We start from the raw sequence: 12,798 nt of genomic DNA on the forward strand, positions 1-12,798 counted from the left end.
AGATGAAGTCTGTTCAAAATAGTGATTGGAAACACTCTACTAATCTGCTCTTTCTAAGCAAAAATGTCCAAAACTCCTACAGAGATTTTCAGAGGGTTAAAAAACCCCCAAAATATTGAAATTAATTGGGAATTAAATTTTGTMAGATCATATTGTTGAATGCATAACTGTGTGTTTGCATATGGAGGCTGTATCTATATTGCTGTGTAGTAGCACTGGCTTGACTTTGTATTCCTGACTAGATCCTTACACTTCACTTGCATTAAATTTCACTGATGTGATCTGCCAGCAAATATGTGGAATACACCTTTAACATCCCTGGAATTCGTGGTTAAGGGTTCTTGTTACTAGTACAATAAGGATTTGTTCTTAACAGGCATCCTTTATAAAAGCTTCCAATGTTCCATACTGTGTCAGGGGTTCCAGGTTTGCAGCTATGTTAAATTTGACAGAGGTGATATTATGCACATGAAATATTTGTAACACAAGAAAATGTCTGAGAAATTGTCAACACTATTGATTTTTTTGTCAGATAGTCTACATGGGCTGGACGGAAGAACGGGAACAAGACTCCCTTCAGGATCGAATGTACACACCAAAGTTTCTAGCACTGAGGGGATCTTCCCTGTATAAATTCATAGCACCTCCAGTAAGTACATTTCTCATGCTTAGTGGGAATAAATGTTATTAGATAATATATTRTCATGTAATGAGTAGAAGGCTTTAAAAATGAGATATCACTCGTCGGGCTAACAGGAGCTCAACTAACGCCATTGAAAAGTTCTGGGATATATGGTGTAGAAGTGATAGAAAACAGTAATTCATCAGATGATTGGGTATCTAATAAGAATTTCTTTTCTCCCACTTSACTGAACACTTAAAAAAATAATGGAGAAATCTGCTCATGTTAAAAGGGAGCTTTTAATTTCCCTTTGGCAGACAGAACAGGCCTGAAGCAAGATGCTTAGATCTAAACTGAACAATCATTCTAGTGAAACTGCTGAGATTTGGGGAAATATCAAAGCTCATTAGATGCTGTGGAGATGGCAATATGTCTGTATTTAGATTTCATCCCGAATGTAAGTCTTTGCTGCTTGACAGCACCAAAAGGCAGGTAGGGAATCAAATGAAATTAAGTTAAATATATTTATTGGAATCTCACTGGGAACACTTGGCAAAATTCTAGCTGTCATCTTATACTCAGCAATCTACTTTCACAGTCTTGCAGTACATCTAGGCTGCAGTAAAGATCCTCTAGCTAACTTTTAAGCCAGTTGCTAAGGAGACAGTAGCAGTCCCATGCCTGCAGCAGGAAGAGTCATGTGGATTAATTTTTCCTGTTTGTTGGATGACCTTTCTGATTGCTGCTAAACATTGTGTTTGTCAGATCCAGGGTATAGCTCTTTCCTGCCTGAATCAGAATCATAGAATAGTTTGGGTTGAAAGGGAGCTTTAAAGGTCRTCTTGTCCAGTCCTGCTACGGTAAGCAGGGACACCTTCAGCTGGCACAGGYTGCTCAGAGTCACTCTTGGATATTTTCAGAGATTGGACTTCTACTCCTTGTGGGGCTACCTCTTTCTCAGGTACTTTAAAGCCATCTTGCAGATCTTTGCTTTGTTTGTCAGTAAATATGGGTGTTTGTTTAGCAAAAGGTTTGAAAACATGTGAAAGCCATGAGGAATATAAGTACRAACTGAAAAATTAATGAGTTCAATGTTTGTACTCTAGTTCACTGGTGTGGGAGTTTGGCTCTCTCATGTCTATTAATGGGAGTTGGGCTTTTTTTAGTGGATGTTTTTCAAGATCAGATTAAAATGTCAGATTATGCTAATGGGCACGTTAATTCAAAACTCAGTCTCCTGCCTTTGCCAGACCTACTGTAGTACTTGCTGTCTGTCAAGTAAAACCAACTCAATTCTAGGTACTAGACAGAAGCAAAATCATGATRAGAGATCCTGTTCAATACAAAAAAGGAAGATTATTCTTTGGTAAGAACTATGGACAAGGTCAAAACCCTCTTTACTGAAGAATCATGAATTTCTAGGAGTAATATACTTGTAGAGGGTATCTGATGAAATGTGATTAATGGACGTGGAAGGAACATGTTCATATGAAGGATTTGAGCCATGGTGATGTGAGTAAGGAAAGTTTTGGCAAACTGCTATTGTATAAGATAAGAAATCTATCCTTGAGTTTTTATAGGTCTTGTTTCAGCTCAGCTGCAAGCACAACATGGTTTTGTACTGCCAGATTCTGGTTCCTAGTCTAAAATAGAAAAACTGTTCAAATGCAGAGAAAATTTTTTTCTCTCCATGGAGTAGGAGGAAAGCAGAATGATAAGCAAGCCTTTTTTTTAGGACAGAGGAAGAATTCCTAAAGAGYTGCCTTAAAGACATAGAATCATAGAATATTTGGGTTAAAAGAGACCTTAAAGATCATCCAGCTCCAACTCCAACATGTAATTTATATAGTAATTGCATACTTCTAAAATCCTATCTCTATATGCAAACTTTTACACATACAGTAATATTTGTTATTCTGCAGGTTTGTCTCTTCCAGGGTATTACAGAATATTATGAACAAAATTTCAGTGACACAGTTTCAAAGCTTTTTTTTTTAGGAGATGCWTAAAGTGTAGTTAAAATAAAAACTGTTTTAATTACATTTGCAGTGTAAGCTACTTGGACTAAGTTGTTTTCTTGAAAAGAGGTTTTCTGAAAAGAGATGTCCTGCAAACTTTTTTTAACCAAAAAATCAAGTGAAAGTATTTCCCCACTCTCTGCTGAAGTCTAGCACATTGGGGAAGCATGTGTTTAAACAGCAACAACATCCTCCCCATGTCTCTTTTTTTATCTGTTTGATCAATAGTACTTCTACTTCCCGTGCTCACATAACAGAGCAATCCTAGTGTTTCTTACTTGCAATTTGAAAGCTTTGAACAAAATTTCTTCTTTAYTATTTTTTCTGTTATTTCCTGGTATATTTCCTCCTTTAGAATTATGATTTGTGTCAAGTCTGGTGAGTTTCAATTTCTTCCAGTTTATAACTGAAAATTTACTGAGAAAGAGCCATTAACACCCTTTCTTTTTTGTAATTAAAATATGAAAAGTGAGCAGGTGCAGCAATTTCTGTGGGTGTCTTAATTATACAATTGCTTTTGCTTTGCACGTGTCTTTACACAGAAAGAATTCTGGTTTGACCTGAAAGGAAGTCCCTTTATAGGTACAAAAAAAGCAGGAGACTAGGGGAGAAGAGAGAGCTCTTATACTTTCCCCCRAAGTACGGAGCCTACAGTAAGTTTTTAAACACAGCTCCAAATGACTTTGTGCTTCAGCAGCCATAGTAACTACTTTTGCCGTGGAGCAATATGGGTTCAGTTGGAGTGACTGGTGTTTTGGGCTCAGTGGGGCTGTAGCAAGACTACTTTCTGCATTTTTCTGTTCATGGTGAAAATTTCATTTTTTTTGTCCATAGGAGAAAGAGTAACTTTGTGGTTTAGTACCCACAGTTCAATAAGTTAGTGAAGGCTGCATTTGAGGATGACTACAAATAAAGGAAATTCTATTAGAAGAGGAACTATAACACTGTATTYTTGAACTTTTCATTCCTTGTGATTTCCTTAAAGGACTCTTCCTTACAGTAATGTTTATAACTAAAAATTAGTTCGGGATAGAATTTTCTCATGCAACAGCGAAATAATCTTTTTCTATTAATGATTATTTTCTCTTTAGATAAGAGATAAATTGGTGTCAWATAATATTTTSTTCCTGGTCTGKGTACATTATTTTATTATACATTTTKCAAAGTTYATTTTGARTCTTGTAGAAATACTAACTTATTTTTTCATCAACCATTTTATTGTGCTTGAGACTGTGAATATTCTCCTGTTTTCTTCTTGCAGTTTCCTTGGAAATTTTATACRCTGTTGGGATATTGCCTTAACTCTTCCGTTACTGAATACATACTTCTATCTCTTTCTGTCTTATTTAAGACTTAACACTTATCCTTTCATGATTTAATTTTTTTATCGATGCATTTTTTTTGTGTGTAAAATGAATAGTGTTAAAAGCAGTTGTGAAATAACAAAACAAAGAGGGAAAAAAAAGACTATTCTTCAAATCTTAGTTTGTTAGAATTTAGCAGTAATTTAATCTTGGTAAGAAAAAAAAGAAAATGGATACCTGCCTCTGTTGTTTCATGGTTTGTTTTCTTTCCCCTGGGTTTCGAGGTATGTGGGGTAAGTGCCTGGGACATTGCAAGGTTGAAGATTGGTTTTAYGGATTTGCAAACACTGTAGGTCATTGGGAGCAAATATTGGCATGAAGTTACAAGGAGGGGTGTGGTGAAAAACRTGCTTTCCAATAGTCAGGGCTCTGGCTCTGTGAGATTAATTCAAGGGCTGGATCCTCTCAGATCTCACTGCAATCCCTGYCAGTTCCCAGGGGAAACATCATAATTTTGCACACAGCAGGCTTCATGCAAAGGAACTGCATTGTAAGGACAGGGACGATGTCTCCTAAGCATTATCTGGATGTAGCAGTCTGGTCCATTGGTCTTTCTGAATACATTTTACTCAGTGTAAATAGTTAAGGGATATTTTTTTTTTGTTGAGGAACTTAATTCTTGAAATAAATAAAAATTAATTTCTTCTTCTGTTTATTTTGTGTTTTGTTTGTTTTTTAAAGGTCACAACCTGGGATTGGACACGAGCTGAGAAAACATTTTCAGTTTATGAGATAATGTGCAAAATTCTCAAGGTATGATGAGAAAGCATAAAATAAATTGCCACTTTGACAGACAAGAGTGTAACACTTCTTTTTTCCCCTTTAAAGTCAAATATCAGAAGTCCTGGTGTCAGTAGATACAAAATCAAACTAGAAGGCATGGCAAAATTGGAAATAAACTGATTTTGACTAGGAAACTASCTTATTTCTCCATAATGCTGTATGGGGTTTACAGCTTCACTTTAATGTCACATTTAACCAGTATAATGTTTCTTTTTCTAACTGAGGACCTAATGAAACAGTGATCAAATTGATTGTTTTCAAATATGGTGATGCAACTAATAGCAGCTGCAATGCAAGATTTCCTTAGGACTGATATCAGAGTCTTTAAAATATGTAATACCATTCCAAAAACTTCTGTCTTGTTTTTTCCAGTTTCTTCAGTTTGCTGATGTGTAATAAATGGAAAGAAGTAAGGAAATATGTTTAGAAAGTTACAATTATKAGTAGAAAATTGAATCAGACCATTATTGCATAAATAATGGTTTATTTTAATTTTTAATTTTGAATTCAATCAGAATTATTTTAGCTGGACTTCTCTCTGTTTTAAAAGCAGTGAAAAACTGATGCTCAACATTTCTCAAATGAGACAGAAAAGAGATTAAATAAGATTGAGTCTTTCTATTCATATGAAATGCYTTCTAGTTTATGTTGGTTYTGGGTTCTGGGTTTTTTTGGKTCAAAATGACWTAAAAGGTAATGTGGACATTYCTGAAGGTTTATCTAGGCAGAGGCAGACTAGTATCAACAAGAAGTATGAAAATACCATATTTTTTAAAGGCATTTCCTATTAGGAAATGATGACATAAATGGTACATTTCCTAGGTTTTGTAGGTCACATAGATGCACTRTATTTTCCTTAGGGAATCAGATTGCAGATGGAATGGCTCAATAAAATTCAGAACTTTTTTACATCTGAGACTTTAAAAAACAAAAGAAACCAAGTTTATAGTCTGAAAAAATTCTTTTTGCTAGCAATCTGAAAAGTGAAAAGTTTTCTTTTACTGCTGTGTTGGCTGTGAGAWCTGGAGTCTTCATCAAGGGGTAGARCATCCCAGATGCAAAACATTCCAYCACTRTTGTATGGTCTTCAATTRCCAAKTGTGTRCAAAAATTGGCTCCTTAGAAGGGACCATGTAGGGAGAGAAGTGACAGGACAAGTTGTTCACTCTGAAAAGACATTGCACAKAGTAATGTATATGAATATTTCTATATGAACAGTGCTCTTAGGGCTCAGWCAGGCTTTGAGAGAGTTGGAAAATCCCACTTCTTACATGCACTTTTTTCCCACCCCTTTCCTGATTGCCTCAGGCCTTGGGCTCAATGCAGTGAGCATCAAGACAGCTCTTCTTTGTCAGAGAACTGAGKGTGTTTGGGCCAGGATGACTCCTTCTTATGACTTATCCAAAGATTTTATTATACTCTTTGAAGAGAAATTTACAGAGTATGTGCCATATAGTTTTCTATAATTTAAAGGTCCTTCTTTTTATTTCTTCTATCTGCTTGCCTTTGTTGATGCTCTTTTTAATTCACTTGCAATTTTAGCCATTTTTCTTTTCCCTCTATTGTTCTGTGTCTCCTATTCTTGTATACCAATACATTGATTTTTTTTTTTTTTTTTTCATCTCTCTTGTAGCAGGAGTTATTACAGCCAAGGAGACAGTCCCCAAAACTGTAAAATCTAAACTAGTGCCTTCCTGGCAGTGTAGTCTGGAAACAGAAAAGAGTACAAATATGCTGGGTTTTTTCTTATCATCCAGCCCTCCAAAAGGTCTGGGAAAAGGTGTAGATCTTCCAGACTCAGTCTGTATTAACGGAGAGGAAATTCCAGTATAAGTAATACAAGAATATAATTTATGTGTTTCTTCATCTCTTTATTAATATTCAGTTATTCTTTTATTGTCTGTAAATATGGTCGAGCTTATAAAATGCTAAAATGTTTCCAACAGGTTCTTTAGCKGACAAAAACCTGTGAATAATAAAAACTGGAAGTGGAAAAATCATTGCAATGAAATTGCAGCTTCTGACATTGGAGCATTAATCTTCACCATATTCTAGTTTTCTACAGCAGGTGCTAYAGGACTTAACTATGGTTTCACTAAACATAAAAGCAAATAAAATCAAGAGAAACAGCTTCCCATTACACCACTACATTGAACATCTGTAGAAACTCAAGGTTTTGTTCAGCTTTTATGCCGGCATCATAAAAGTCTCCGTTTAAGCAATGCRTAGTTTTTAGACACATTTGAACAGGCCCCGTGGATATTACTGAACCAGGGGCCACATAAAAAAAGTTACTCTGGCCTTTTGTGATCACCTTCAAAGTTCTTCCCTTCCATAGTACATCACATGCTACTTTTGTCATAAATCTCTTTGTCTTGGAGAATGACACAGCTTTTCTGGCTAGTATTCACTTTAAGTAGAAGAACTTGCAAGTGGGCTGTGTATGAGTCAGCTCAGGAGTGAGAAGCAATGCTTTAGAATTAAATGTTATCATATACTAAGCAATGTGTAGCTGCATTACATGGCTTGCTWACAATTGAATATTTCAAAAAAATTGTTCATATTTAGACTTACATTCATTAGGAAGCTACTGTCAGCCAAGGTAGCTGGTATTTTCTCCTCATGTATACTGACAATTTCTATAACTGTCCCCTGTACCACAAGGACAGGACTTTACTTACTGTAAGTATTTTATTTCTCCATTTTCCAYTCCTTAATTGAGGCTTAAATTCTGATGAGCTTCACAACAGTCTTGATTAGAGAGACTTAGTACCATAAGTTTGTCTTCTTAAACAGAATTGTAATTTTCCTCAGTTTGAGAAATTTCTCTTAAGTTTCTCTTCATGACAGAGGCACTACAGTGGAGAATATGAACAGCTACATCCTACTGAATACACATTAATATTTCAGTATTTCAGTATGAGAGAATAATTCCTCTTCTGGTAACAGTAMCATTATTAAAACACTAAATAAATATTAACATCTACATACAGCAAAGGACTTCACTGATTTAATCTTCAGGAAGAGTATACAAATATGTTAAATAAAACCCAGAACTTGGCTGCCATCATGACCAATGTTTTCTTCATAGTTGCCTGCATGTGTTTATTGTTTTTTTTTCCTCTAGTAGGATTCCAAAGATTCTGGCTTCTCTCACAGACAATATAGAAAACTGTGATGCCATTTTCAATTTTTAGAGTTCCCTCAGCCTCCAGCAGCTAAAGGGCAGGATGTTCTGCACCTTAATCAGAGRTGTCATTTATTATGTGATTTATAGCCAGTGGATTCATATTTATAATAGTCATCAAATAAATCACTATTTTGTTGTAGCTGCATACTTTTTTATTTTCCCCATCAGATTACAAGGAAAAGAAAGAGGAAGGAAGGCAATAAGTCACTATGCTTTATTTGATAAGAACTTTCTAAATAACCAGAAAGACCCTRAAAATTGGAAGCATAAAATTGCATTTTACAAAGCTGTCTTTTGACTGTGTGAAAAACAGTTTTATTGACAGAAATTCATCAAAAGGGCTAAATCAGTATTTACAATTTCATAGAGTAAAAAAGCATAAAAGGAAAAAAAAAACAACTCTCTTAATTGCTTTTATACACTGCCACAACAATAGTGTATTATAAAAAAAGTCTATATAAAGATAACAAAATAGCAGATAAAAATACATATCTTATAAATATGAAGCTCTTCATTGTCAAGATTTTGTAGATGAAAAAATAATTTTTTTACATGCAACCTAGGTAAAGCAGTCTGAGTATAAAAACCACATTTTAATTAAATTGGTTTAAATTATTCATCATGAAATAATGGCAAACAGCAGTGGGCTGTATTTGATGTAAAAGGAATGTTTATGGAGATGCAAATAACTTAAGACCTGGGGGGGTAAATGCGTAAATTGATAAGCATATGAAATAGTTTATTAAAAATTCAATAGGTCTGTTGATTAAGGGGTGGAAGTGCCTTAGCAGAGAGACAACAAGGTGCTGAAGTACTCTTTAACCTGAAAATAAACAGGTAAAAAGTAACTGAGTAGAAGTAGGTAAATTTAAATGGGAAAAACAGACTGTAAAAGTTGTGATGATTAGTCAGTGAAAAATACCATTAAGAGAAATTGATAGTGTTTAAATCACTTTTTTTTTTTTTTACCTCAAGTTTATCCAGACTGATGCTAATGGGACAGTGACACTAGCTTGCAGATGAAAGTCTGTGATCCATGTTAAACAATTTGTCAGGCAAGATWATCTAATGATAACACTTTTGGCATTAAAATGGATCTATGAATCATTTTCAACAGAACTACTGGTAGAATTTGTTATCAATAAATATTTCTAATGTATTCTGCAAGAAACTTGTTTCAGCCTATCCTCTATTTAGAGGAGTAAAGCCCCAATAACAGCAAACTAATTTTAATGTTGCAATTGAACAAGTATTCAGTATTCTAGAAAAGCATGTACTTCTATCACTAACTTCAGAAAGGCAGGTGGCCTTATCCTGTTCAGTATATCAAAGCTGATTTAACTGTACATGTCCTTTTGGTACTTCTTGTATTTTTGATAAACAATTTTAACATGTTTTGAGAGCGTGTGCATGTGTGTGTATAATTTAACAAGATTAAGTATCTCAGATAAATCTGTAAATAGTTTATACAGTTTTTCCATATAGGGGTAGGAAAAGRTTTGTTGCATTTTTCAGGCAAATTATAAAGAGTAACATAAAAGAATGMAGTTCTCTGCTCTTTTTGCCTGAATTACTTATGTTCTGCAGCTCATCCAAGTGTCTCCTTTTAATTGTGAGAAAACGCTTTCTGTACTTCTGTCWCCTGCCTCTATCTTCAGTGTCACRCAGAAATATTTGGAGATTCACAGTTAGAGCATGCTTTATTCAACATAAAACAGGAAACATATTCAAGTGTCAGATCAGCTCTGAAGTGAAATGTGAGGATAACTGCGGAAGGCAGTCTATTCTGGCAACATGTCAGGGTAGTGAATCATTGATGTTTATAGTTAGTATCATTCACATCAGTGCCGCTATAATTTTCTTGCKATATTAATCAGGACCAACTTGGTGTCTCAGAAGACTTGTGATTCCTTCCTTATTTAGCTGTTAGTATGTGTAAAACCCTCAAATGTAGTTAATTTTTCCCACTTAAATTGCCTGTAATTATGCTGTCCATTTCCAGTAAGTCAAGTATGGGAAAAGGGTGATATAAATAGGATGGGAAACTACTGACACTGTTAATATATTCAGATAAATTTCAAAAATATTGCCAATAAACATATAAAGTTCAGGTGCAGAACATATTTTGAGGTCTGTCATTCATATAGTTTGCTCAATGGTGAAACTTGCATCCTGATGTGATTCTACTAAAATACTTCACATAATGCTCAAAACTGCTTAAGAGGCAGAATTTTTTTTTTTTTTTTTTTTTTTTTTTTTTTTTTTTTTTTTTATGGATAGGTTAATACTGAATCCAAAGAACATTACATTTTCAGCTGGGGTTTAGCTAGGTGCCAGTTCTTGGGGAAAAAAATGCTAAACTGTTGAATCTTTCAGTGGTAAATAATTGAAGTAATTTTCAGTCTTTGATTTGCCTTCTGTCTTACATTTAAGAGTATCTAATGTTTCCACAGAAAAGAGGATCTGTTTCCCCTCTAAATTGAATTACAGTTGTCTTCTAAGATAAGAAAAATAGTAATAGTTACAAATATCTCCATATCCTCTGGCATCAAGACCATTATTAATTTGCCTTCAGTTAGGCCATAAAGAAAAACTTCTGTACTGAAATAGAGCTCACTGAATTTCCACCTGAGGATCCTTTCAAGTGTGAGCAGGTGTTGAGCTGCTCCTGCCGTGCATAGAGATAGGCAGTAGATGGCTGTGCCTCTGACCTGATCATACATGTTTTCTGTGATTCTGTACGTGATCTCAGTTAGTTTTTCCTCAATATGTACTTAGTTATAAAAACTTTAATCTGTGTTAATCTGGATAAATTTAWTGGGCTCTGTGTGTTAAAGGTGTTKATGTTGCTGTAACTCTGCAGCACTGTGTAAGRGTCTTTTTTGAAACCAGAGACAGTGCCTGACAGCTACAACTATATAAAGGCTTGTTCCTTTTTGTTTGGTTCAGAAAGGAAGAACAAACAATATTTGAAATTTAAACTTATTAAGTAAGGCTTTTCATATTTCCCATTAATCTTAGAGATCTTTCTAAGAGATGGGCTGGGGCTGCCAATCTCAGAGTTTTTTCCTTCTTCCTGGAAGAAATAACAAGATAAACACACAGASGAAAAGAGAAGAAATAACAGATACAGAAAATAAATGTTTAAATGATTTCTGCAACTTCTCTGTTGCAGGAATTGCTTTTTGCTCCCTATCTAGTTATGAGACTGACAGTGTTGTTGTAACATCCTTGAAAAGCAAAGCCAAATTAACTTGTAACATAAGGCAAAAGGAATGTTGAAAAAGAGCAGAAATAAGGTGTGAAATAGAAATACAGTGTAAGGATACTCAGGAAAGACAAGTGTATGTCTTAAATCCAAGATCCTTGAGATTTATCTGAAACTTGAGAAGTTTGTTTTCATTGACTTAGTCTAATTCAGGGCATTTCTAAAGATTGGAGTGGTTGAGTATTTCAGCATTTTATCCACTAATATGTTTTGGTGCATCAATTTTAGTAGATTTTTGTGTAGYGTTTTTCTCTAATTTATCAATTTTCTCTTCTTTTATGGTCATGAAGTTTAATTATTTGAGTTTCTTCTTATCTTTATTTATGGCTAGTGCAATAATTAAATTTAGCTTGAGACATTGCAGTTTTATTGCACAAAGAATTTGTGACTATAGGTATTCATGCAACAGTGATAATTCTATATTTTTCACTGGAACTGTGTCCCATTCCTCATAGGAAGTAAATTGTTCCTGTCTCAGGAGCAACTATTCAAAACTTCATTTGGTGCATTCTTTWCACAGTGGAGGTCTACATGCTGATTACTGTCAACAGCAAGAGCCAGCAGTGAAACCAGAAATAATAATTTCTTAACAAATTTTTATCTTCTTGTTTTATGATAGGACCTTTCTTTCCATAGTCCCTTTTGAATTTTTTTTTCTGGGTATTATTAGCAAGTACATGTAAAATATAATTTTTTACGCATTTGCTTATACAAATTTTCTAACATACTGATAGTCAATAAAATGCTTTTCACTATGCTGCTCTAATGTACTCTCACCCTGACATAATGTATTGACAAACTGTTTGAGTAGGTAAGGAATTCTGTCCAAAAAGAGTAGAAGATAAATAAAAAAGAGTSCAGTCAAGTAGGTAATTCTTTTGATATAATGAGTAATCAATGTGGTGGGTAATTTTCCAAACTTTTATTTAACCAGGTTTAATTACTTTTCTTCCAGTGTTTGTGTCCTTCATGAGGAAGACCTTTAAAAGATATTCTCCTGCCTTTAAAATAAATACATCTAATGGGGGGGGGGGAACAAAAAAACACCTGACAAAAATGAGAATTATAAGGACTTTTCTTCCACATCATTTCTCTGTCCATTTCTGGTTTTGAGTCAGATATTTTTTTTCTCTTCTTGAAGATATGCATAGTCACTTTAAGGAAAAGTAGAGTATCCTGTTCTCACTTAGCATGGCCAGTAGCATAACAAATCCTAACAGCTGGGAAAATAGGGAAGGTTCTCTTCCTATACACTGTGGGGATGCAGCATGTTCAGGATGAAATCTTCAAAAYGGTAGCAGTCAAATTTTGCCCAGAACAACTAAGTTTTTTTGGTAGACATTAACTTTTCTTCCCAAGGACAGCAAAAGTGTCCCTGTCCCTGAATGAGCCATTGATATCCCAAAGAATGGAGGTTCCAGAGCAGCCAAAAAACAGATTCAGGGGCTGATGCTTCTCTGTTTGTTTCTTTCTTTTTAACTTGAGCAATCCAGTTTCATTCCTTTTTTCTAATTTATTTTACAGAACTGATTCAGCTGTTTTAACTATAATGT

At 34.6% G+C, this 12,798-nt stretch overlaps 1 protein-coding gene across 2 annotated transcripts in view; it reads left to right on the forward strand.

Annotated features, from left to right (window-relative positions):
- SNTG1 (syntrophin gamma 1) overlaps positions 1-12,798 on the forward strand; it is a 311,772-nt gene that overhangs the window by 264,654 nt on the left and 34,320 nt on the right. For both annotated transcript variants that reach the window (XM_057365031.1, XM_057365030.1), the window contains exons 13-14: positions 533-649; positions 4,686-4,757. In XM_057365031.1, coding sequence (XP_057221014.1) covers positions 533-649; positions 4,686-4,757 — 189 coding nt within the window. The remainder of the gene's footprint in view (positions 1-532; positions 650-4,685; positions 4,758-12,798) is intronic.

The sequence above is a fragment of the Malurus melanocephalus genome, unplaced genomic scaffold (assembly GCF_030028575.1).
Source record: "Malurus melanocephalus ecotype Western Australia unplaced genomic scaffold, MMel_1.1 scaffold_46, whole genome shotgun sequence".
NCBI lineage: Eukaryota > Metazoa > Chordata > Aves > Passeriformes > Maluridae > Malurus > Malurus melanocephalus.